Genomic DNA, 27168 nt, shown 5'->3' on the forward strand with positions numbered 1-27168 from the left:
TGGAAGGCCTTTGCTGCCCCTAAAGGAAACTAAAAGAATGCTGCTGGTGTAGGGCACCAGCTTCAGCCTATTTTATGTATTACATCAACAAGTTAACTGTCATAACCTCACTCAACCTAAAACTTGTATTGCTTGAGTTCAGGATATGATATTATTTAAAATAAGACATTGTGTGTTAAATACTCTTAAAAGCAGTGATGCTGAAATATGAAAGATCAGAGAAATTGACACTAAGCAAATAAGTCATAAACCTATCCTATATAGTACGTGTTCATTGGATTTGAAAAGAACAAAGAAGTAGACAGGATGCATGAACATTCTTTATATCAAACATGTGTGGTGAAATCAAAATGAAAAACAAACTAATCCATCAAGATACAGGTATTTTTTCCTTTCTACATTGTTGTTGTATTAGCAGATTTATGAATAAAGTACTAACACTCATCTTCACCAATTTACACCACCACTGAAAAAATTATAATATACAAAATCTTGAAAATGTCACTCATCAAATATTTTTGAAAAATAGAGAAAACTTAAAAATAGAAACAAGAAATATGGACATATGAACAAAATGCCCAAATGAAGGAAAACAAGACTAGAATGTTTAAGAATAAAGCAAAATAATCTTCTTTCCGCCAAGTAAAGTTAAGCGTCAGGATATCCAAATTCAAATTTGTACACATTTGGAAATTACCAAAAGTGGGCCACTGGCAAAAAAAATAAAATAAAGAAGATTGAATTATTTACAATTGTTCATGCTTCACAATGCTTCAACATATAATATGTAATAGCCCTATGCATTTAAACACTTTAAGCATACATCAATATTTGTGGACACTTTGAGTCTTTGTATTTACAGTGAGATATTTAAAGTATACATTACAGCAAGACATTAAGACATTACTGCAAGATCATCAAGTTCATTCTACACCAACAATTAATACATTTGCATTACAATAAGGCAGCTAATGGCATTTCTAATGCAAAACACACATACCATTTATGTTAACCCTGGTAGGTAACCCTGGTAGATGCCTGCTGCACTTTCATTGACCACCGTAATGGTATAAGTCAACAGGCACATTATCTTCCTCTTCTTTGATTAATGTGCTCTCATTGCCATGACCTATTATAACCATGGAGTATTCCTGGGATTCTTCTGTTTCCGCTGGGACTGAATACTCAACATTTTCAAAGTCCCATTCTGTATTTAAGTTACAAGCTGTGTTTGGATGTGTAACGGACCCTTGTGGTGCAGCCAGGGTGTAATACTGGACATTCTCATTTTCTGGTTCCGTTTTGCGTCTTTCAGAATCTGGCAATGCAGTCATTAACGTATATCCAAGGGCTCCTGTAGGTTCACCTGGGACAAAATGCGCAACGCCCTCAGGGTTTGACTCCGTTTTGACATCATCATGAAGAGGACAATATTTTTCCTCTGTGTCCGGTTTTGGTTTTATATTTCCATAACATGGATGCCACTCCTCCTCTTTGATTTGCAAGTTTCCCTGGAGAGGACTGCCACAACCATCACCCACTTGGTTCCCATTGTTTTGGACAATCTTCCTAGGATCTCTTTGTACCTTTGTGCCATCACGAAGGATCCAATATTTTGTTTTGTGGCCTTCGAGAAAATGAACACAATTAACACCTGAATGGTACTTCATTTGGCGCACAAAACGACCAAAGAGCTGACATTGCTTATTTTGTCTCTTCTCTAGATGACTTTGTGAAGCATCGGAAGCAAATAGAAATGGCAATTCGAAGATCTTGTTTACCTTACTGCATCTGTATTTGTCATAACGTCTGAGCATGGCTTGGACTTTGGTCGTTACAGCTATTGAAAACTCCCAGCTTCTTTTATGTTGGGAGCTAATATCAAAGTTATAGTCAAGGATGTCATACCAAGTGCTTGGCAAATAGTGTCCTTTTTTTGTTTGTGTATATTTATGTATCTCCGACACTACAGCTTGGGTCAATAGCCTCAAGTGCAGTTTTTCTTTCTTTCCGGATTTTGTTACATCCAAATCCAAACCTATCTCCGTGCAATTGGGATAACGGATCACCTTACTACAACACATTGCATTTGTTTTTTTACTCTTGTATTGTATCTTGTAAGGATTATCACTTGTCATTGCGTCTTTTTCCTCCTTTGTTTGCAGTGCCAGCTTTCTTTTTTTAATAGCCTCCCTCCATCCAGCACCCTGAATCTGATCTCGCGGAGTCGATTTACGAGTTGGAAGTTGTCTCTGAGAAGACTGAAATGGAATTTCAAAGACCTCATTAAACCAGTCAGGCCCACCTTTCTTTTGGGCTAAAGAGTAGAACAAACGTGCAGGACTTGTCCCCTGCAAGTCAATGTTAAAGTTGTGTTCAAGGATATCAACAATGATCTCACCCTTTGTTCCACACAATGATCTGGCAAAACCAACCACTTCCAACATAATTCCGTGAGTCAGTACATTGGTGTCAAGTTTATCTCTTGCTTGGTCTTTGTCAACAAACAGGTTCAAACCTGTGTTCTTGCAAGCAGGAAAGTATTCCACTATCATCTCCTCTATTGCAGAGAAGGAAGAGGACTGAACCTTTTCAGGCTTTGGTGCTGTGCAGTTTGCATCCCCAGAGACAGTGTCCGCCATGGTATGTGTAGCTGGATTATGCATGTGACTAGGGTTAGAGTCATCCTGACAAGTCTTATGACTTCTTTCTTGAAAGCATTTGGGGCAATATTTTGTAGGATTTTGTAGGCATATCAAGCCAGGCAGTTCAAAAGGCTTATTCACAAAGTGCATTTTCATCCCATTTACTCCCTTTATGTTTGTCCATAGTTGCTCTTTATAGGCCTTGCGATACAGTTCATTTTTTAAATCAAGAGGAAAATTATACTCCAATATCTCTGTGACGAAGTGCTTTTGGTCTGATATCAGTGCTGTGGCAAACGTATTCAATTCAACCATGATGCCATTGGTCAGTGATTTTGGGTCGAGATTTAGTTTTTCTCCAGATCCTACATTGAAATCAATGCCTAATGTCCTGCATCTAGAGTAAGAATATAATGGACAATGTTCAGTATGAGGTGTTGAGAGAATTTGCTGTATACGATTTTCCCGCACTTTCCACAGCTTTAAATCTAGTTCATTTTTCTGTTCAACCGCAGAACTGCCTACTTCTTGGTTTGTGATAGCAGTATGGGACGAACCAGCACTACATCCATCTGTATTAAGGTTGTTCCTTAATTTCAGTTTCCCCAATAGATGTTCTTTTCCTCGGTTCTTTGGTCCCTTGAAGGGTTTCACATAGAGTGTTAGATTCCTTTGCTCCACTGTAGCATGAATTCGGGCAACAATGCTTCTGGCAAGGTCAGGATCTCCACTTTGCAAATGAAAATCGAAGTTGTGTGTCAGAATGTCAAGACAAATCTGCTCAAAAGTCTCACACAACTTTTCTGCAAAGTTTGTCACTTCAGCCACTGATCCATTTGTCAGTTTGTTGATGTCCAGTTTTTTATTTGGTTGATGATTGTTAACATTTAACTTCAGACCTATTTCATGGCAGAACGGATAGATATCTACACCCTTCTGTGAAAAATGTTCTGAAGTTTTAGCTTGTGAATGAGTTGGGAACCCGGGAGCAACATCACACTCTTCCATTTTCAATATGTTGCCGAGTTGAGGTTTTACATTGCCCATACCAGGGAAAATAGGAAGTACACAAATCTCATTTGAGAATTTGATCGCATCTTTAGAATTTTCCAGCATTCTCGCTCGATTCATAATTTCCAATGTGAATATGTTTCGCTGGTCTTCACTCTGCAAGCCGAAATTAAAGTTGTGTTCAAGAATCTCCATGATGAAATCCTGCTTGGAAGAATTCATTGCTAAGGCAAATTTTGCAACTTCAAGCAGATGAGCGTCTCGCAAATTGTCAACCCTAATATTTTGCTTTGCACCAAATCCAACATGGAATTCAAGACCTAATTCCTTTGAGTTGTTGAATGGACCAAACTCGAATGTTGAGAGGATTTTTCTTGCACGGTTAGCACGCAACTTCCACAAGTTGTTCTCCGTTTCCATTTCTTCTTGTTTCACGTCACATTTGTTTGGTGTATTTCTTGAAGTTTGTGTTTGCACTTCAACTCCAAAACACCCTCTTTCCATTGGTTGATTAGCAAAGGGTGGGTTAAGGTTTGAGTTCTCTGTTTCCATTTCTTCTTGTTTCATGTCACCTTTGTCCATTTCATTTCTTGAAGTTTGTGTCAGCTGATCAAATCCGCAACGCCCTCCTTCATTTGGTTGATTAGCAAAGGGTTTGTTTACGTTTGAGTTTACATTTGGTACACTGGATGAGATGTCATCGGAGGTGAGGGAAGGCACGGGATGACCCAGACAACTTGATTCTAATTGTCCTGGGATGTCTGAGCTTAGAAAACAGTGATTCTGAATGCCTAGGTTTTCTGAATCTGTCATTTTGTCTGAGTCTAGATCAGACTCTCCTAGAGGACAAGTGTAGTTTGCTCTTGTTTTCTTTGTTTGTAGTGCATACTTTCTTTTCTTTTGAGTAGTTTTCGGTTTGTAAAAAACATAAACTTCATTGAACCAGTTTGGTGTCAGTCTTTGGAAATACATCGTACGAGAAAAATTTCTCCCCTGCATGCCCATGTTGAAGTTGTGTTCAAGGACATCTTTAATGATGCTAAGTTTAGTCCCACGCAGTTTTTTGGTGAATCTGGCAACTTCATTCATAATCCCATATGTCAATACAGGTATATCAATCTTAGATTTTGGTTGGTGTTCATCTGCAAACAGCATAAAACCGTTTTTTTGGCAACAACGGTAGTTGTCCATTATCGTTTCCTCTCTTCCTAAGAAGGTAGAAGACCGATCCCTTACAGTCTTTTGTCCTGTGTAGTTTGCATCATCAGAGACAGCGCCCGCTGTGGTACGAGTACGAGGATGATGTATATGACTAGGGTCAAAGTCATTCTGACAAAGCTTATGACTTCTTTCTTGAAAGCATTTGGGGCAATATGTTGAAGGATTTGGTAGGCACATCAAGTCAGGCAGTTCAAAAAGAGTATTCATCAACCAATGTTTGGATCTCTTGATATTCATTGGTATTACTTTTTTCCATACTTGCTGTGTAAAGGCACTGCGATGCAGCTCATTTTTTAAATCAAGATTCAAATTATACTCCAGTATCTCTGTGATGAAGTGCTTTTGAGCTGATCGCATTGCTGCAGCAAAGGTGTTTATTTCAACCATGATACCATTGGTCAACAATTTGGGATCAAGATTTTGTTTTATTCCAGATCCTACATTGAAATCAATGCCTAGTTTCTGACATCGAGAAAAAGAATAAAGTGGGCAATGTTCTTCATGGGGTACTGAGAGGATTTGCTTAATGTGATTAGCTCGACATTTCCACAACTTTAAATTTAGCTCATCTTGCTGTACAAAGTCAGTAGATCTGCCTACCGGTCGGACTATTTCCACAGACTGAGAAGATCCATCACTACATGCATCTAAATGTGGGTTCCTCTGGCAATCAAGTTTTACCATTGTTGCAGAGTCTTTTGTGGTGTCCTTTCCAGTTCTATGAATTGCACAATTTGATAGATTCTGCTTATCCACTATAAAAGGAATCCGTGCAAGAATATCTCCGGCCAGGTCAGAATCTCCACTTTGGAAATCAAAGCAAAAGTTGTGTTTGAGGATGTCAAGACATATCTGGGCAAATTTTCCACACAACTTTTCTGCAAAGTTTGTCACCTCAGTCATTGATCCATTGGAGAGTTTGTCAATATCCAGTTTTTTATTTAGCTGTGGATTGTACACATTTAGTTTCAGACCTATTTCCTGGCAGAAGGGATAAAGATCCAAACTTTTCTGTGAAATATGTTCTGAAGTGTTAGCTTGAGAATGAGGTGGGAGCAGCGGAGAAAACTTGCACTCTTCTATTTTCATTATGTTGCCGAGTTGAGGTTTTACATTGCCCATACCAGGACGACCAGGAAGCTCAAAAACCTCATTTGAGAATTTAATTGCATCTTCACAATTTTCTAGCTCTCTCACTCGATTCATAATTTCCAATGTGAATATATTTCGCTGGTATTCACTTTGCAGGCCGAAGTCAAAGTTGTGCTCAAGAATCTCCATGATGAAATCCTGCTTGGATGAATTCATTGCTATGGCAAATTTAGCAACTTCGAGCAGATGATCGTCATGCAAGTTGTCAACACTGATGTTCTTCTTTGCACTAAATCCAACATTGAATTCAAGGGCAAATTTCCTTGACTTGAATAATGGACTAAACACGAATGTTGAGAGGATTTTTCTTACACGGTTAGCACGCAACTTCCACATGTCGTGCTCTGTTTCCATTTCTTCTTGTTCCACATCTGACTTGTTTGGAACATTTATTGGAGTCTGAGATTTCTCCTCAACTCCACAATGCCCTCCTTCATTAGGTTGACTCGCAAGTGGTGGAATCACATTTAAGTTATCAGTTGGTAAAGTGGATACAATGTAATTGGTGTTGAGGAAAGGCACATGAAGACAGTTTGATTCTGGTTTTCTAGGAATGTCGTAGCCGAGAGAACTTTTGGGGTTTTGTGACTGATTCTGTTTGCAAAAGTTTCCTGAATCTGTGGCTTTGTCCAAGATTAGTTGAGATGATCCCAGGGGATAAGAACAGTTTCCCTCTGTTCCCATTACTTCTTGTTCCATGTCACATTTTTTGCCAGAGTCTGAATCAGACTTTCCTACAGGACAAGTGTGACAATGATCTCCCTCTGCTGTAGTAGTGCTATACAAATTAGTGTGATAAGAGAGTGTGTTTGTTTCCATGTCTCTTTTGCACCTTTTGATTGCCTGTTTACTTTTTAAATCAGACTGCCTTCTTTTTGTCACTTCCTTAAACTGATATTGCGGAGCTTCCATATCAGACAGAGCTGTTTCTCTGTGTCTTTTGAAGGGATTTGTCTGGAATGAAAACAGCTCAGTTTTAAACTCTGGGCTTATTTTGGTACCAATGTTGAGAAATCTCGTTCTTTTCTTCAGCAAGTGCGATATCTTGAACAAAGCTCGACTTTTTTCTTGTTGACTTTTTAGATCAAGTTCAAAATTGTGCTCCAAAACATCCAGAACAATAGGGCTGTAGGATGCAGTGAGAATTCTGGTGAAGTGAATTAACTCTAACATTATGCCCTTTGTCAGCAAACCTGGCTCTAGACTTTGTTTTGACCCAAAATCAAGGTTCAGACCAATTTTCTCACAAAAGGGAAACAACTTGGAAAAATCATCATCTTTTTGTTTCTCTGCTGACTGTGCTTCTGAAAACTTTAATTCATCTTCATAGTCACTGTCATCACTTTGTGCCCTATCCATCACTTCCAAGAGACTTTCTGCCTTAATGCAATCTTTGGATGTTGCTTGTGAACACTGTAATTCATCTTCATGTTCCCAATCATCAGTGTCATCCGTCTCCACCAGGATACTTTCAGTCTTATGCTTTGTGGATACCATGTTCGGTTCATTGCTGCTCGAGCATTCTGGATTACATGGTGTGTCAAAGAGAGTGAAAACTTCATTTTTATCTTTAGGTTTCCCAATCAAGTTTTTAACTTTGCGCATAATTCGAGATGTAAAGTCAATCCGCTGTTGATCATTTTCCAAATCAAGATTGAAATTGTTCTCTAAAATGTTTGTGAAAAAATGCCTTTTACTCTTGTTTACTGTTTTAGCAAAGTCACAGACCTCAAGTATGACCCCATTTGTCACTAAACCTATATCCAGTTTTTGATGGTTGTTGGATGCTACATTAAAATCCAATCCAATCCTATTGCTGCACTGGAAAGGTTCTGGATGTCTTGAATATTTGTCTACACACATAATGCGCCACTGCCATACTTTGTTGGCATCCATCTTTTTTCTTTTTTCTTCATACAGCAGTTGTCCTTGTTTTCCATCTGCAGTGAATTCACCTACTGTTCTTCTTTGCCTTGTATGTTTTCTTTTCCTGTATTTAGTTAGAAAAAAGAATGAAATTATATAAAAATGAATCACACTATTTTTTAACCAAAGTATTAATTATATAATATGTATCAGACTAAAATACCAGATATCTGACACTAGATCAGCGACGTGCAGTCAGTGGAGGCAGAGCCTCACCTGTCATACTCCAATGTAACGGAAAAACAATTAAAGGAAAAACTAAATAATAATAATAATAAAATGTCTCCACTGATCTGTGTTGTAAATGTGATTTCTGTATGATTCCAATCGCATTTTATAGTCAAAATCAGCAAATTGGCCGAGCTCCGCTACGGGAGCGATGAGAAGTGAGGCAGGGACGAGCACTGCCTCACGTAAGCCCACAGTAACTTGCTGGAGCGCGGGCACTAATTTAGCGCGGCCACTTATTTTGTGAGCGCGCTCAAGCCATTTACTGTGAGGTGAGGTGAGGCACAGATGAGATCTGCCTCACTTCAGAATGCGTCACCCCACAGAAACTGGCTGGAAAGCGGGCCCTAAGCGCATGCCTGTTACCCTCTCACTGTAGGTCACCAATGTAATGTTTGTCGATCCCTTTATTACATTTATCCTCGCCATCCATAGTCTCTAAATAACTTATTTCACGTATATATGATATTTAGGCTCGCTGGTCTCATCGTACAACGGCAATGAAAAAAGCACCAGGAGAGGCAGCCATAACCTCTGCCGCACTGAAGGGGGCGCACGTGAGCCCACAGGTTCTTGTTGCTACTGTTATTCTACCGCAAACAACAAACTAGACTTTTGAAACTACAGGAAGATAAGGAGGACTTTTACAAAACAGTAATAGAGATTGTTGTCCAGAAGGATAGCATGGACTTATATTCATCTTCAAGTCAAGGTAAGACCACAACTGTAATGAAAATGGGATCTTACTTAGAAAGAACAATCCAATATTTCGATTTTGGGTATCCTTTTGTTGATCGGTCTGTTTAAAATTAATCATAGCATCAGACTAAAAAAGCTTTTGAAAATAACAGAATATTTCGATTACGGTCAAAATAGGCTATAATATTTGTAAATCTGACTCTGAAAGAGTCAGTGCCTCACCAGCCATGAACCTCACCGCACGTCACTGCACTAGATATATTAGACCCTTAGCTTCTCAAAGTACTCTGGTTACTTGTGATAGGCATTAGGCAATATCTTTGACATAATGACCATTTATTTTATTTCTTTAGATAAAAGGGATTTGCCAAGCAGCATGTTTAGTGGCTAATGTATTTTGATTCATCTTATAACTGTGCAGCTCATTTAAATTTGAATATTTTGGACATATTGCAGATATCTTTATAGTATTTGTCATATTTTAATTTAATTTCTTCTACTATCATACTTTTTTTTGACTATGAGGGGCATTTTCTTGTACACTAAATGAATACCAACTTTTCAAAAAACACAATTCTACTTGCAGCAAATTTAGATAAGATGTAATCTTGCTACATACCTTGTAAGACATTCATCTTGAATAAAAGCTCTTCCAAGTTTTCTAGCCCACACTGAATGTCTGCTTCCTATGTGGTCATCCTCCAGACAGCAACGAGACTCTTCTGGTACAGTGCTACCATGGATGAAAAAAACATTTAAAAACATGTTTAACAGTGGTGAAGGAAGTATTCATAATTATTCCTTTGGTAAAAGTTGTACAATTACAATGTAGAAACACTCTGTTACAAGTTGGAACCCTGAATTCAAAATGTAAAGAACTAAAGTATAGGCAACAACATATACTCAAAAGTACTCCAAGTTACAGTACTTATTCAAATCAAAACATTATAATACTGGATAAAAATAAGTGATTCATTAGCATGAATTCATTAGCATGAATCCATCAGCGATCGGTCTACTAATGTTAGAAGGAACAACAAAAACATCTTGCATGTAGGCAAAGGTGGAAGAAGTACTCAGATCTTGTTCCTAAGTAAAAGTAGAAATACCAAAGTGTAAGAATACTTCTACAAGTCAAAGTCCTGTATTGCAAAATGTTACTCAAGTAAAAGAATAACACGTGTTGGCATCTAAATATACTTAAAGTATCAAAAGTAAAAACACTCATTATGCAGATTGGCCAACTTCACACTCCTAATCGTTTTGATTATAATTATTGATGCGTTTATCAAGCTGGTTAAGGTGGCACTAATTAGTGTGAATGCTGTGCAACAGCATTCCACAATTGTTCTTCAAATCTTTATTCTTCAACTTATTTCGACCAATGTTTGCCGTTTAACTCCTTCAGCATACTTTCAGCTACAGAAACCATTCAAATATTAAAATGTTCAGCTCCTTCAGGACATGACTGCTATGACTTCAGGGCTCGACAGTAACGGTTGCCAGGTTGCCATTGGCAACCATTCAGAACAAATGTCAACCACTTCTTGGCCTTTGGTTGCCATCAGTGGCAACCAGTTTTTAACATAAAGAAATCAGGACAGCAAACAGCAAAATGTGCACCCCAAAATATATAAATGTTAATTATTTGTTGTATTAAGAGTGATATTTAATTATTTTTGTGACCAGTCGGAACCTGATACTAAAGTTGCACGTGCATTGGTGTGATTACGGAGCCAGAAAGCGATGCACGTTTACTCGCGTGCGCGGTGCGCCGTGTGTTTGTTTTACAAAAAATGGCGAAGCAAATTAAGTAGTTTGACTGTGGGGTAAAAAGTTCGGCCAACCCGTCAACATCTCAAACGAATGTTCAAAGTGATTCAACTGATAAAGCGCAAGGTGGACCCGAACGAAAAGCAAAGAGGAAACGGGAAAAGTCTTGGGAGGCGAAACATTCTGCTCCGTTGTCCATTCACTTCCGGTAAAAGTTCCTTCAAAATAAGAGTCCCGATCTTATACTACCAAAATTAAAGTGCAAAACGAAATTTTACAATAATAATAATAATAATAATAATACATGAGACTTGTATAGCGCTTTTCAAGAAACTCAAAGACGCTTTGATAGAGAATTAAAAAAAAATACAAAAAAAAAAATACAAAAAGAGATAAACAAAACAGAAAATAGGGGGGGGGGGGTGGTCAGTGGTTGAATGCAGTGTTGAACAGGTGGGTTTTGAGTGATGTTTTTAATGCTGTGAGGGAGGAAGAATCTCTGATGGATTGTGGTTGTGAGTTCCAGAGGGTGGGTGCAGCAACGGAGAAGGCTCTGCCGCCCCAGGACTTGAGGTTGGTCCGGGTGGGGAGGGACAGGAGGTTGGCACTAGCAGAGCGGAGGGAGCGAGTGGGAGTGTGTCTGTGGAGGAGGTCAGTTAGGTAGGATGGGGCCAGGTTATGGAGGGCTTTGTATGTCATTAGGAGGATTTTGTACTGAATTATCTGGGGGATGGGGAGCCAGTGGAGCTTGATGAGGACGGGGGTGATGTGTTCACGGATTCGGGTGTGGGTGAGTAGACGGTACAATAGGAAAATATTGGCATAAAAATATAATAACTTCTATAAAAAGTTAACACATTTTAAATATAGTTAGACATTAAAAGGTAATTTACAGCATTAATAATTAATATCTAATTCTTAACTGTGAATGGTTTTAATTTATTTAACATTAGAAATGTATTAGTCCGGCCAATCCAAGACTTCAATGCTGAAGGGCCAATGGATCTATGGTGGGGGTCAGCACAAAGGTCAGGAAAACCCACATTTGAAAGGGAGACAGCGGATGACCAAGAAACTAGTGACTTGCTCAATTCATTTGTGGATCTGTGAAGAACATGACAGCAGCTGCACTACTGGTATTTTGTATACCAGCAGTTGAGGGTGGACAAGTTTACTACCACTTAAGTTTCAAATAATTGTGTTAATTACTTATTGTAAAGCATTTAAACCTTCTTTTGTGTCACATGTTCATTATTAAGTTGATGTATAACTGTATAGTATCTTAATTATTTAAAATATAAGGTGACTAAAAATGGCAACCGTATTTTCAGTTTTGGCAACCAAAAGCTGATGCCTGGTTGCCAGGCTGGCAACCACTTTTAAAAGTTAGCGTTGAGCCCTGGACTTGTAACCTCATAGGAGGAACCTTCAAATCCTCTTTTACCTACACCATGTGCAAAATGCTACTGCTTCCACATACTTTCAGCTAGAGACTTCGTTCCAACTTTAAAACGGTCACAAGACATTCAGCTATTAAACTTATTCTTCAGATTTTTGATATTTTGTACACTTTTTGAGATATTCAACTTAGTTTGGAGCTTGGTAAAGAGGCCTTCTTCAGATTTTAACATTAGTGTGTATTGCGCAGCTCGTTAAGGGTTAAAGTGCGTGGTGTCACAGCTAGAGTGGAGGAGAGCTTGAAATTCGCCTTCAACCTTTTTCTTCAACCTGCCATAACTCCCAAACCCTACACTCCTTGGACATAATTGTTCATGAAAAACCTCTCTTACGTTAAAACAATAAATACAAAATTAAGAAAAAAAATGTGAACAAAATAAATTCAGCCTCATCTTTCATGACAGCATGTGCTACCAAGCAAGCGTACTCGCGATTGAGAAACACCCACAGACTGGAGTTTAACAGACTGTCTCAGCCTAGGGCTGCTCGATTATGGCAAAAATCATAATCACGATTATCTTTGGTCAATATTGATATCACGATTATTAAAAACGATTATCCATTGACTTTGAAAACATCTATTTATTGAACTTTTGAAAAAAAATGTGGACAGTATGTTTTTAACAGTTGATTACCCTGAACTTTAAGTATAATTCAACTGAAAAACCAATACAAAAATGAATTAAATAAAGAGCACATTTAAATAAATATAAAAATAATAAACACCAATAAAGAAGATCAACAAATATTTGAGCGCACTTCCACAACCTACTAAACATATATAAATATGATAACTAATGTCACTCACAACCTGTAATGTTTAATTATACTGCTACACGCAGTACTCTTATTTTGGTAACCCCTTATCCGGAAACCGGAAGTAGCGAGCTAAGAGGTTCCGGCTTGACGAGGTTAGTAAAAGTATACTGTACGCTAGAGCTGACCGGAGAATAAAGACACGGCAACTTAAGGCCCTGACACACCAAACTGACACCAAAGAACACGTCCTGACGGACCTGACTGTTGTGTCGCCTCACGTCTCCTGCGTCTTGGCCAAAAAGTCGCACAGGAACACACCGCAAAGACTTCAGCCGACAGCCAAGTAGCACATACGCACTGCGCATGCGTGAGTGGCAATAACTCTCCTTACCAGCAGGCGGCGGTAGTGTGTATTCGTCATTCAAAAGAAGCAACCGGAAGACAGACTTTGTGATATATACAAACAACAAATAGCGTGCGAGTTCCATTTTCACTCTCGTCCATCACAGACTGTTTCACAGACTGTTTCACATAGCGACTTATAATCGAAAACATGTTTATTGCGGTACTGGCGGTATCAGCCCTTGAAAAATAATAGCCGTCTGTGTGTGCCTTCTTAATCGTTTGTTTGCGTACCTCACTTCCGTTTCGCTTCTCATGCACTGATTCGCTAAGCTGAACAGCCAATCAGAGTGATTTATTTTGCCGACAGCCTCCGCTCCCGAATCAACATTTCTAATTGGGAGCGGAAGGTGTCGGCATGGCCGAAAAAGACACGACGGTGCGGGACACACCAATCTGAGTAGGGCGACAGGACGCTCATCGACGGCCAGACATCTATCGACGGCCGAAATCGGCTTTGTGTATCAGGGCCTTAAAGCTTCTCTTTTAACGTGTTTATATGGATTTATTAAACAGACTGCAAGTCACAACACAACCTGGTCGAGAGGGCTTTTAGGGAGGGACGAAAGCGCACAAGCGGGCAGGATCAGAGTTCCCGTTAGAATATTTTTTTGCCGGTCAACATGTCCGTTAAAGTTGAAATCTTCCGGACAAAATTAGATAAGTGCCGGTTAAAGGTCTTCTTTGTTATTTATTGAGCTTTAAAACAAATTGATATGATTCGACATTAAACAAACTAATTATAGTAGATTAACTACATTATTCAAAAGTGTACAGTAATTTACAAAAACGCGGGAATAATAAACGGAGCGCTCTCTCCTTCTCCTGACAGCCCGTCAGTATCATGCAGCTCGCGGATCCAGTAATGAGTGACCCGACAGTAAACTAAACATATCTATAACTAGTTTAGGTAGTTTGAGAGGTAATTAAAATAGCTACGTGTGATTTTCTAACCTGAAGTGTGTTTTGCTCTGCTCGCCGCTGCAGGGGATCATGCAGAGCTGCGTGTCGACTCGTCAGCAGCAGCCGATCTCTCTCTCCTGTCAGATTAGACTTTACTCGCATTTATGTCCATATCGATCAGATCTAGCTAGTTCTAGCTAATGATATGACTACCTGCTTGTTAAAAGACACCTAAACAATAAGCGTCGCTATGCAACCGGATGAGGCCACAAAGTATAGCGCAGCATTATGCATTTGTTTACATGCCCACCGGAACCCCGAGGCATTACCAACAGATCAACGCACAATCAACCCATACAGGACATCTCTTTCTCCACATTAAGTGTTAGACATTAGAATTGACAATTTTTGTCTGTCACATACTCTTTTGTCTGTCACATACTATTCTTGTCTGTCACATAAGTGGCGCAACTGATGCGGTATTGCGCTAAGGGAAAATTATTTTGACCGGACATTTTGACCGGAGAGATTTAGATTTGCCGGACTTCAGCATATTTTACCGGTCATTGTCCGGTAATTACCGGCTAACGGGAACTCTGGGCAGGATGTATAACACAATACAAATTGAGAGCATCATTGCGAAAGGGAATGCAGCAAAATAATAGTTTTATTTCGATTACGTTGTTTTCGTAATCGTTGCAAGCCAAAATCGTAATTGAGATTAAAATATGATTAATTGCACAGCCCAATCTCAGCCTATTCTTTTCTGTCTGATGGAGACTTCATACTGACTTCAACATGTTCCACATATTTTATACATTATTGGTGACGTATGGTTTTAGTTCAAAAGTTTGCAGTTAAAATATTCTGCTGCTTTTCAAAGCGTTTTTACTTTCTTCTCTCTTAATACTCATTAATTCACTACTACTTACATTTACTATCTAACTCCTTCAGCCTACTTTCACAGTGTGCGAAAAAGTACCCGTCCCACCGCCCGGGACGTGTTATTTACAATGTCGGACAAGTAGATCTTTCAATTGACTTGTCCAGCGGACAAGTGACGTTTTTAGCCCTCATTTATTGACAAATTATTGATAAACTCAGTTTACAAAATGCAGAACTCATTCGCAAATTGTCCGTGTCCGCCATTGTTCGTTTAGAAATGTTAGTTTCGGTTCTGCTTGTCGATTCCTAAGGAAATGCATCTCGCCGCTTTCTGTACCGTTAGACGGGGGCGGGGCAGTGCGGGAAGTGTAGCACAGTGGCAGGGTTGGGAAGCAAAACTCGGTTCCGAGTAGGAACAAATAACAATTGTCCGTTACCGGGATTAATAAGAGTTGTGAGGACAGGAGGCCGAGCCCCGCGGACCGCAGCTCTCTCTCTCTGCTCCGGATCATCCGATCGCTGCACGGTGCAGTTCAGCGTCTCTCTCTCTCTCTCCCTCTCTCTTTCTACACACAGCGGACCCGCTGCCCGTTTAACAGCCTAATCTTTGTCAAACTTTCTTATGTTCTTTCTTTAACACGTAATGAAGGTTATTAAGCGTTTTAGCTCCTGTGTTGTTAATATTGACCGCCATTTCCTTTATGAAGTAAATCAGCCTCCCTGTCTGTGTCCTCGCGCTGTCCTCACATCCCCCGACCCCCAGACTCGGAGGAGCACAGGGATGTCAGTATTGTTTATGAAGCAGGGTATAGAAAATACATTATTGAAATGAAAATAGTATTTATTTACTTTTACAAACAGTGAGCAGCTGGGCAGCTGCAGCATGTGTATTGCAGGACATGTGTAAGCATGCAAGCGTCTTTGAGTTGTAGAAAAGCGCTAGGCCTATAGGCTATAAATATAATGTATTATTATTATTAGGCCTATGTGTTGGACATGTGTGGTTGGACTCTGTCTCACAGGCAGGTTGCAGTGTAACATCAGAGGAGACTGGGCCAATTGTACATTCTCAAACTGCACCACATAGAACTAACTAAACAATGCAGAGATTATTTGTATATAATTGTATTCAATAACCGTAAGAAATTAAACAGTATGAAGTGATTTCTAAATAGGAATACAGATTTGACTTAATGTTTTCATAAATATGTTTTTCTCCCAGTTTGTCATGGGACTTATTTTTACCCTCTCAAAGAACCGGAATCGAGAACCGAAAATAACCGGAATCGAAAAGCAGAACCGGAATCGTTAAAATCCAAACTATACCCAACCCTAGGTATGTGTGATGCAGTAAAATCTTACCGCTCACTTACGTTAGCGGTGACGTAAAAATCGTGGGGGAAAGTAAAATACGTTGGCGAAGAAGAAGATTCCAGTGGCCCCAATTTTTGTCCATTCTGGACAAGTGAAAAATGTATTCGGACAAGTAAATTGCCAAACTCACTTGTCCATGGACAAGTACTCTCTAAAAACTTTTTCTCACACTGCTTTCAGCTGCAGAAACCATTCAACTATTACATTATTCAGCTATTTCAGGACATTGAAACTATACATTTTGTTGTTTATACCTTTTTTATTAAATATTAAGCTTCTTCACTATTTTTCCTACTCTTCCAGTTTAACATTTCACTTTCAAGTTTTCAACAAAGTCATAGAGAGGCGAAGTCCCGCCCATCTACTTCCGACCCATGGGACCTTATTTCGGAAAAATTATGTATTGAAGTCAATGGGGAGAGAAATATTATCTTTCGATCCCGTTTGAATTGTGCCACGAATTACACATATGATGGTTGTCAATCTTAAAAAATAATTTCCATGTAAAAAAAGTCACAGTTTGTCGTAAAACTGTTGAAATATAAGACTATGAAAAATATGCAACTAGAAAGACTACAAATCCCAGAATCCCGGTCCCGCATGCTGGCTCTTAAAGCACGGACGTGTAATTTGTGGCATACCTGCCAACCCTACCGATTTGGGCGGTAGTCTACCACTTTTGACATGTTTCTACCGCCTACCGATTTAGCTGGCTTTTCCTACCGAATTTCATTCTTCCCAAATTATAAAAAATAAAAATGACACTCTGTAGACACTGGACTCGACTTTTAGCGGAAACCGATTGCAGCGTGTCTGTGATCCCATCATACAAACAGTCCTCTGTGTTTCTGAAAGAGAAACAATGTGCAGAGGAAGGGCAGCATTACCCCCGGGACTGCGGTCAAGCCAGCCTCCACTTCGGAAAACACAGTCAAGCCAGCCTGCCGCAGTCCCCCGGGACTGATAATAATCAGTCATCACTCCCAAATGAGTTTAGGGGAACAGAGACGAGGCATTTGAGTCCTGCAGGGTTTCCCCATTAATATCAATGTCTCGAAAACACATGTTGGCGACTGAAAGACATCCAGTGTTTGGTCTTTTCCGGAAGCATCCTACAGTGTCTCAACTGAAAGAGGACCACAAACACAAATAAAAATATAATACAATTTTGAGATATTTATCTCCCATTCTTTCACTTTTTCTGACATTTTCAACACCAAACATGTCGTTAATGTCTCTGTTTAGTGAACTACAGCAATCTGAAAGCTTGTACATTATTTATATCACACTGCAAAAACATGCAGGAAATGACTTTTAATGCAGTATTTTCTGATTTATGGCGCAAAGATATATCGCTCTGTGCAAACCTTTGATGTCAACAACATGAAACAAGAATATGAACCTGGCTTTATCCAATGTTCACACAAGAGTTCTGGCTTTCCTACATCCTTACACATCCTTTATACATTGTCTCAACTGAAAGAGGACCAGAAAGACAAAAAATATAATAAAATGTGGAGACTTTGGGATAAATTATCTCCCATTCTTTTACTTTTGGACATTTTACAGACCAAACATGTCGTTGATGTCACCTTTTACCAAACTACCACTTTTTCTGAAAAATGCATAAAATGATGCAATATATGTTAAATACATGGTTTATACATGTAATTACTGGGGTTCCATTTCTTCTGATTACCTAGTTTGGGCGTGCACATTTGCCCCAAACCTACCTCTTTTGGATTTGGAAAGGTTGGCATGTATGTCGTGGCACAATTCAAACGGGATCCAAGAGCCGGCCCGGCTAAAATAACTGGATGGCCTACCTGCCTGTCAGGCTTCCATCTGTGCACAAACTTATCTCGTGCACGTTCGTGTGTGTTGGAGGAGGGGCTCTGTAAGGAATTAGCAGATTTCTTCCGGCTGTGTATTTTCAAATTCTAGCGCACTCGAGTCGCCCTGCTGAAAAAAACAGCTATAGACCAGTTTAAGATGGTTGCTGGTTTTAGCTGGTTTTAGCTGGTTTTAGCTGGTTTTAGCTGGTTTTAGCTGGTGTTAGGCTGGTTTAGTTGGTTTACCAGGCTGGACAAGCTGTTCTGGCTGGTTCAAGACCAGCCTGGTCAGCTAAACCAGCATAGACCAGCATGGATGTAATGCTGGTCTATGCTGGTTTTAGCTGGTAGTTAAGCTGGATGCTGGTGAAGCTGGTATTTATGCTGGTCTACCAGCAGTCTTGCTGGCTAAACTGAAACAGACACAGACAGACAGAGAGGGCGGGGGACGGCGAGACGGCAGTGGTTGAAACAAAGCGGTATGTTTTGACTGGCACTAACGGCACAACGGTCAAGGAGTGAAGAAGATCAGTTGAGCGTTTCTGTGACTCCGCCCAGCGGCTGCTCTTCTGAGAGGCACCGCTCTGACAGCTCTGTCTACTGGGAAACGCGCTAAAAGTCCTTCTGGAGGTAAGCAACACTACACAATTTCACCAAGTCTGAGAGTAAAAGCTTTCTCGAAGGTTCGTTTTGCTTTCTTACAACGTTACGTTAATGTTAACTTAATCTTACGTTTGCTAGGAGGCTAGCTATCTTAGCTAACAACAGTTAGCAGCTAACGTTTTCTGCAGTTTGTCTTTCCTCTGAAAAAGGTGATGTAGTTATTTAAGGGTAAGTTAACTTAACGTTATCTTACAAGTTGAGAGTTACGTTTTGTTTAAAATCGTCAATGTAATGCCATTAGAGGTTTTGTGTTGAACATGAAGTTAGCTAACTGTAGCTCTCTACCAAAGGTTAGCATGTTAAGCTGTACTTTGTGTGGCAGCTCGCTTAATACAAAGAGGGTTTTTGTGCTTCATTGTAAACTTGTCTTACAAATGTGTGTTAATCTACCTGAAATTGTAGGGACAGTTTTTTTCTACTCAATGATACAGACCATTGTTGAGGAGATGCAAAACATACTGTAAATGAGTTGGGTCTGACATACTTTGAGTAATGTTACTTTGCTGCTAAAAAATGAAACATTATCAGAAGAGGATATCACCAAAGTGTGTGATTCTGTCAGGGGATTTGATCTGTTCTCTGCATGTCGTACAGGGCCTATGTACACACTGCTCTGGTATTAACCTGTTCCACTCTGAGCCTGTTTTTCAGGTCTCAGGCTCGAAAATGACATTCCCAGAACAAATGACCATATCTTCCCTTCTAAAAGGGTTAAATTAATAATCTTTGTTCTCAAAGTAATGATAAACCTGTGAGTTGGATGTAGAAGTGTCAGAATCAATATAAATGTTTTTTATTTTAAAGAAAATTCAGATTTTACATAGTAAAAAACTGTAAATTATAGTGTCCGTCCAAAAATTATTTTTTACAGATAGTGAAAACTACCCTTGGATGATGGGTTAGTAGACTAAAAGCTTTAGGAATCCAAAGTACAACATATAATAAGTACCCTGTATCAAGATTGATGCAAAACAAGTGAAATTTGACCTTTTTAGAGAGATTTAGCCAAAAACCCCCACTTTTGGGGTCATTTGGGTGGATTTGACCTATCTCTGGCCCCCCTTGGTCGATTTGGTTGGTTGACACACCCTTGTGACCGTTAGAGCCAATAGAATCGAAGGAGGAGACTCACATACACACACATTGTAAAGAAAAAATGTGGCCGCTTCGCGTGTGGAAAACGAAACCAAGGTGGAGGAATGTCTCCTTCTGGAGTTTGGAAACTAAAACGCAGTTGTATTGCTTATGGATTATCAGAAATAATTTCAAAGAAGGCACAGACACATAGGATGAACCTATGGATTAACTGCAGCATCGTTTTTTTATCGTTTTAATGCCATTGAAGACCACTTTTGACCAAGGTAAGCCATATTTACGTTTTTTAGCTACTTAGCTCCACATGTGATGATGTACGCTTTCGTTTAGAGCGTCGCGAATGTTTATCACTGAGTGTTGAGGAGGGCACCGTTAGATTCAGTGTCTCCAGGACACCAAAAAAGAGTGTTTGGTTGTGCATCTAGGATAAGTAATAAGGGAGTTCTGAGTGAGTTTAAGTGCCTTTGTAGGTTCCGTTTTTTCGCTCGAGGCTAATTCAGAGGCTGAGTGTTAGCATTGTGGGGTTTTTTTGAAAAAAAAAATTAAAAAGATCAGTTAGCTGAGTTTCTTCCCGTTACATGGATATAACACATTCATAGTTTTATTCAATATTAAGATTCCTTAGACGTTGTTTCCTGCAAATGACGCGTTTATCCGCCCGGTACCGGGGGGATGGTGTGAAACAGGTTAATTAAAAATATAATTGTAAAATGTAAGTCTCCCACTCTTGTCATCGTTCAGGCTTTGCATTTGAACTCCTATGACTGGTTGCGGACTTGAAGGGAATGACTTCCTGGCCTTCCTGACATCCAGGAAAATGGTGAGATTCTAATCCATTTCAATGCCAAAAGCAAGTTATTGTTTTAAACTTTTTTAATATGATTTTTTGGGGAATTTCAGTTTTATTGGACAGTAGAGATCTAATGGAAACAGTGGAGAGGGAGGAGATGATATGCAGCAAAAGGCCGAGCCGGATGGTTGCTGCTCCATGTGGAACGTGTTCTATCAGGTAAAGCACTTTGGTACCCAGTTATTTATGGTATTGAGTTTGAATTTAGCCTTTGGAAGGTATTTTCCAACAGTGCATTGTAAAGACTGAAAAAACAGGCTCAAGTTAAAGCTTGACATGATTTGGTCTTTTACTTAAAGGTGGGGTAGGTAATTTTGGAGAAACCAGCTCGAGTGCGCTAGAATTTGAAAATACACAACCGGAAAAAATCTGCCACTTCCTTACAGAGCCCCTTCTCCAACACACACGAGCGCGCACATGACCAATGAGGGCACGAGATAAGTTTGTGCACAGATGGAAGGCTGACAGGCAGGTAGGCCATCCAGTTACTTTAGCCGGGCCGGCTAAAATGATTGGTCGTGCTTTTTACAGTACTACGGCTTCCACAGATTACATTTTTTTATGGATTTTTTGTCAAAGCACTTAAGATATTCATTGCTATCGGGATGTTAAGAGCATTCCATGGAATATAACAAAAAGTGTATCTCGAGCCGGTTTCTCAAACTTACCTACCCCACCTTTAAGAGGATGTTTGTACTCCTGTCTTCTTTTATTTCATTATCTTTCTTTCAGGTGTAACATCTACCAATGGTTGTACATAGACCTCCTCCACCTCTTTGCTGTCCTACTAGTCAACCCTCCTGAGCCTTTCCTAAATAGTGGTAAGTTGTTTTACAGTTCAGTGTACGTTAATTTAGCAACTTAATGCTTTACTGCTGTTCAATAAACCCTATATATATATATTAGAGATGGCAAATCCGGATCCTTTTACGGACTCAGGGTCTTCTGAGTCAGTCATTGAAGAGATCCGGATCATACGAGTCATTTGAGTCATACGAGTCAGCATCACCAAGACCGTAGAAATCCTATCGGTGAAACCGAAAAGTTGATGCATTTCACGAGCATATTATTATTCCATATATTTTGAATATATATATATATATATAATATCTGCATGTATATTTTCTATTTCGACATGTATATTTTATATTTTATTTTACTTTCTATTCTTGTATATTTTGTAGTTTTGTTTTATTGTAAAATGCCTTTTATGCTGCTGTAACAACAACAATTTCCCAATTTGGGATCAATAAAGTACTATCTATCTATCTATCTATCTATTAAACTGACGTTATATTAACCTCCGCTACACAGTGTATTTTGCTTTAATAAAAAATGTTGATCACAAAAAAAAGGGTTATTTTGCGATTTGGCAAATCTGAGTCTGCTGTTGACTCGTGCATGAGGACGAGTCTGCTGGATCTCTGGATCTGCTGCTATATACGGCTGCGAGTCTGCACAAGTCTGCTCTGCTGTGTGTTGCACAGTGAGTCAGGATTTGCGAATCTGAGTCTGCTGTTGACTCGTGCATGACGACGAGTCTGCTGGATCTCTGGATCTGCTGCTATTATGGTTACGGCTCCGAGTCCGCACGAGTCTGCTCTGCTGTGTGTTGCAGCGAGTCAGGATTTGCGAATCTGCGAGTCTGCTGTTGACTCGTGCATAATATAGCGCGGGAGCCGGGTGCTGGAGGAGGGGCTATGCTCGTGCACATGACGAGTATGGATTGCTGGATCTGCTATGCTATTACGGTTAGGAGCCGTCGGCTCCTCTGAGTCCCCACGAGTCTGCAGGAAGTTTCACTGATCCGCGTCCCCTCCCCTGAGCCAAACGATAACTTCTGGCAGGCAGCTATCCTGTATACTTGCTAAAGGGTAGGCAGATGGACTGGGGTACGTTGTAATGTGATTTTACATGTTATAAAGAGAGTAGCGAGTGACGCAATTTATAGTTTTAATTTGTACGTCACACCAAGTGTGGGACTCAAGGACTCGGGTTAATGGAGAGGGGAGACTCGTCACGACCAGCTCATTTCTAGGATCCGGGTTAATGATCCGGATGAATCAGGACTCGCCCATCTCTAATATATATATATACATCCATCAGCAATCAATAAAACAAATCATCCAACACAAAATAGAATAAATCTATTTATTTGTATACAACAGCATCTATTGGGACTGCGCATTGATGTCATCAAGAGCCATTGAGTCTACCTTTTGTAGTCGGCCTTTCAGAATGTTTATAATTTCTTTGTCTCTTAACATTCCTATAATCATTTGTTTTTTTATTGTTGGTATTGTTTTGTTCTTTATTTTTGTTGGGAGAATCACTTTGCAATTGTGTAAGTGCTATATAAATAGTTATACTAATATTATTGTTGTTACCATCATTACAAATGTTTTCTTTGTTTTCTTTATTCATCGCTGCAGAAAGGATCATGCCAGCCCACATCAAACACCTGATCAAGAACTTGAGAATCTTCAGACGGGAAAGATGAAAACACCTGTTCAAAGTTCCAGTTTCCTGTACATGGAACCATGCCTGTCCTCTGTTCCACATGTCTTCAGTCAGTTCTGGACCCCATGACTCGGACACTAGTTCTACCAAGGCTCATTAGAGGTAAGCAGTGGTAGGAGAGTGGAGTTATCTTTGTATTTAGGCTGCAAGTCGACAAGAATAGATTACAAATCGCTTAAAAAATTGTTCAGACAAGAGGCACCATGTGTTACGCAGGTGTGGCGCTGATATAGTCTATATAATATGCGGTTGAACTTTAAAATTAAATTATTTCCGGTGCAGAGACAAACACTCGAGGTGGATGTATAAAGTACATACTGGTGTTAATAAAATATAGCGTATATCCCTCAATTTATCGACAATAAGATTGACAATACATACTTCCGGGTGTAAAGTAATATATCTATCATACTGTAGCAGGGTGTCTGCGGGGTCTCAAAAAGTATTAAAAGTTGGTGAATCAATTTAGCGAATATTAAGGCTATTAAAAAGTATTAAACGGCATTTTCCAAGGTATTACATTTTGTAGCTTGTTTTCAATAAGTATATAAATTGTCCAAAGAGGTATTCTACAGTTTGCCTGAATGTAATCATTGCGTAGGTGTGTAGTGTGATTCTGTGTAGTTTATTTATGGCATCCCGTTGGATTTGACGTCATCTGAACAGGACATCGCGCTCACTGCTTGATAGCGCGCAAATTTCCGTTTACGCCGGTTGTTAAACAACATCGTTATGGGGAAATGCAAGTTTGCGTCCAAATGGTTGGAAGATAAGGAGGAAGGACAATCAATACTGTATATAGTAAATGTCAGGTAAAGTGTGTCGCCAAGGTAACCGATTAAAACTCCAAGTGGCGATGAGGTCTTAAAATGTATGGAAAGGGTCTTAAAAAAGGTCTTAAAGGGTATTACATTTGACTTCAGGATTCCTGCATATACCTTGTAGGTTGGCCCAATAGCCGTAGCGCCACTTTCCTGACGTCAGTAAAGTGTTCAAATCTGGATCAGTTTTTATCAGATCCGTTGCAGCCCCTTTTTTTTAGATTTGGGTATGGAGGAAAATAGAGAGGGTTGTGTTTTCTGACACTTGGTAAGTTCCCTGGAACACCGGGGACACATATTCATGTATAAAAGACGTACAAAAGTGCATTTTGCATGATAGGTCCCCTTTAAGTAATCATAACACAAAGCTAAAAGTTAATCTGTTTTTCCTTTCTCTTTTCAAGAGTGCTTCAGAGGATGGCTGAATTCACAAAACGTGGAGAAAACCGAGAGGGAAAAGTTGGCCGGTTACTACATTTCACAAAAAATACAGGACCTTGTGAAAAGCGGAAAGAAACAGTTGAAGGAAACTGCTTAAAAATATGAAGTAATGGGTGTTTTGAAAATGTTTTCAAATTTGTGTTAATGTTCATTGTGTGTTATAAATTATTTTCCTGCTTCTAATCATTTGATGTATGAGTATTTATTTACAGACAATACATTCTATACATTCTGGTACCTTTCTGGTAAGGTAGGTGCTCTGATCTGAAATGATAGATTGAGCTACTGCAATTGGGTGAGAGTGTTTCATCATCATATATGACCAGCTTAACCATCAAGTAATCCCAGCTAAAGTTCTACTCAAGATCATACAAGTCTGACCAGCTAATGGTGACCAGCTAGAACACTGTGACCACCAGCTTTTACCAGCTAAACCAGCTATCCTGACCAGCTAATGGTGACCAGCCACTAGACCACTGTGACCACCAGCTTTTACCAGCTAAACCAGCTATCCCGACCAGCTAATGGTGACCAGCTAGACCACTGTGACCACCAGCTTTTACCAGCTATCCTGACCAGCTAATGGTGACCAGCTACTAGACCACTGTGACCACCAGTTTTACCAGCTATCCCGACCAGCTAATGGTGACCAGCTAGACCACTGTGACCACCAGCTTTTACCAGCTAAACCAGCTATCCCGACCAGCTAATGGTGACCAGCTAGACCACTGTGACCAAACCAGCTATCCTGACCAGCTAGACCAGAGGTTCTCAACTGGTCAGGCCTCGGGACCCACTTTTTACTTGGTCAATACATCGCGACCCAACATTTTGAAGCACTCAAATCTATTCAACAAAAAATCGTGCTGTAATATATACGCTTTTGAGCATACAATATTAATAAAAGATAAGTACAGTGCATATATCCCTTATATCCCTTCACAGAACTAAAGTATGCTTTTAAAAAAGGTTTAATGAGATGATGGAATCAAAGCTGAACTATATAAAAAGGCACACGTGCTGAAACCCAACCCCAGCAGGGGGGTCTGGGGGGATTCTCCCCCAGGAGATTTTTAGAAATACTAACATAAACTACGCATTCTGGTACACTCTGAGAAGAAAATCGGGCCTTCAAAATAAAAGTTTGACTTTTTCCCAAAAAAAAAAAAAAAAAATTCCAATTTTTTTTTTTTCAACTTTTTTTTCTTCACTCACACATCCGCGACCCACTCGAAACGGGTCCGCGACCCACCAGTTGAGAACCACTGAGCTAGACCACTGTGACCACTAGCTTTTACCAGCTAAACCAGCTATCCCGACCAGCTAATGGTGACCAGCTAGACCACTGTGACCAAACCAGCTATCCTGACCAGCTAAAGTGTCCAAAACCCCCTCTTAACCAGCAAACTAATCCAGCCTAATATTGACTGACCAGCCTTGTTGGTCTTAGCTGGTTTTTTCAGCAGGGTGGTTTCTCCAAAATTACCTACCCCACCTTTAATTTACTGCTGGCCAGCAACTTAATTTAATCCTGGTGCAACTAAAGTCCTATTTAAGTTTGTATCATTAATCTACATCTGCAAATTTAATGAAGGTATTACACAAATGCTGTGGAGCAAAAGTACACTATTTACCTCTGAATTGTACTGGAGTAGAAGTACTTCAATTCAGTACTTTAGTTTAGAACTTAGTTTCTTACCACCACTGCATATAGGTTTACTGTAATGGTGATAGCTATGAAGCTTTTTGTCATCACAATGCCAACCTTTGACGTTACAAAAAACCTACTTCTGTACAGCGATAAAGCAGATACAACTTAAATAGGTTCGACTAAGAACACGCGACTCACATTTTCGACTTTCATTGTTTATATGATCTCATACACGATAAAATCTCAACCAAATTGTGGCCAACACGTCAGACTAGAGGAAGAAAGTTCCAGCCACCATGCTTTCATTGTGACGACGTTAATCACAACCGAACCGCCATGATCGAATAACAACGAAACAAATTGTTGTACACGTACCAAAGGTAGGCTGAACACTTTCGGAGACTTTATCCTTCCTTGTTAACATCTCGTAAGTTGTCCCAAAAGATGTCTTCTTATATGAAATCCAGCCAAAAACCTCTTAAATGTAGAAGTCGATGCACGGCTTTCACAGGAAGCGAAGAACGAAGATCTGAGCGGAAATTTCAAAATAAAAGTGTCACCATCAGCGATCAAAACGGGATTTGTCAATGTGTACAATTAAATGATTACATATTAACAATCAATGTAATACATTCGTTATTTCTGGTTTTCCCCACACATTCTTTGATCTTGCAGCACTTTTATATGATTTAAATCATGACATTTCTATGTAAGTTTAAGTAACTCATTTCCGGTGGTAATACTACTGCCCTTTTAAATGTCACAATCTTAAATTCTTTGAACAATAATTCAAGGGTATTCAATAATAATTCAAAGAGGTCCAGATACTCAAATGTTCTACCAGCAAAGGTCAGAACCT

At 39.5% G+C, this 27168-nt stretch overlaps 1 protein-coding gene across 1 annotated transcript; it reads right to left on the minus strand.

Moving 5' to 3' along the window:
• Nucleotides 1-302: 302 nt before the first annotated feature.
• LOC117493512 lies at nt 303-26988 on the minus strand. The gene is made up of 3 exons (XM_034144105.1): nt 26685-26988; nt 9502-9615; nt 303-8019 (listed from the first exon to the last, which is right to left on the minus strand). Exon 3 carries the CDS (start codon nt 7923-7925, stop codon nt 1050-1052), a length of 6876 nt encoding a protein of 2291 aa, XP_033999996.1. The 5' UTR covers nt 7926-8019; nt 9502-9615; nt 26685-26988; the 3' UTR covers nt 303-1049.
• Nucleotides 26989-27168: the final 180 nt, after the last annotated feature.

Source organism: Trematomus bernacchii, unplaced genomic scaffold (genome assembly GCF_902827165.1).
Source record: "Trematomus bernacchii unplaced genomic scaffold, fTreBer1.1, whole genome shotgun sequence".
Lineage (NCBI taxonomy): Eukaryota > Metazoa > Chordata > Actinopteri > Perciformes > Nototheniidae > Trematomus > Trematomus bernacchii.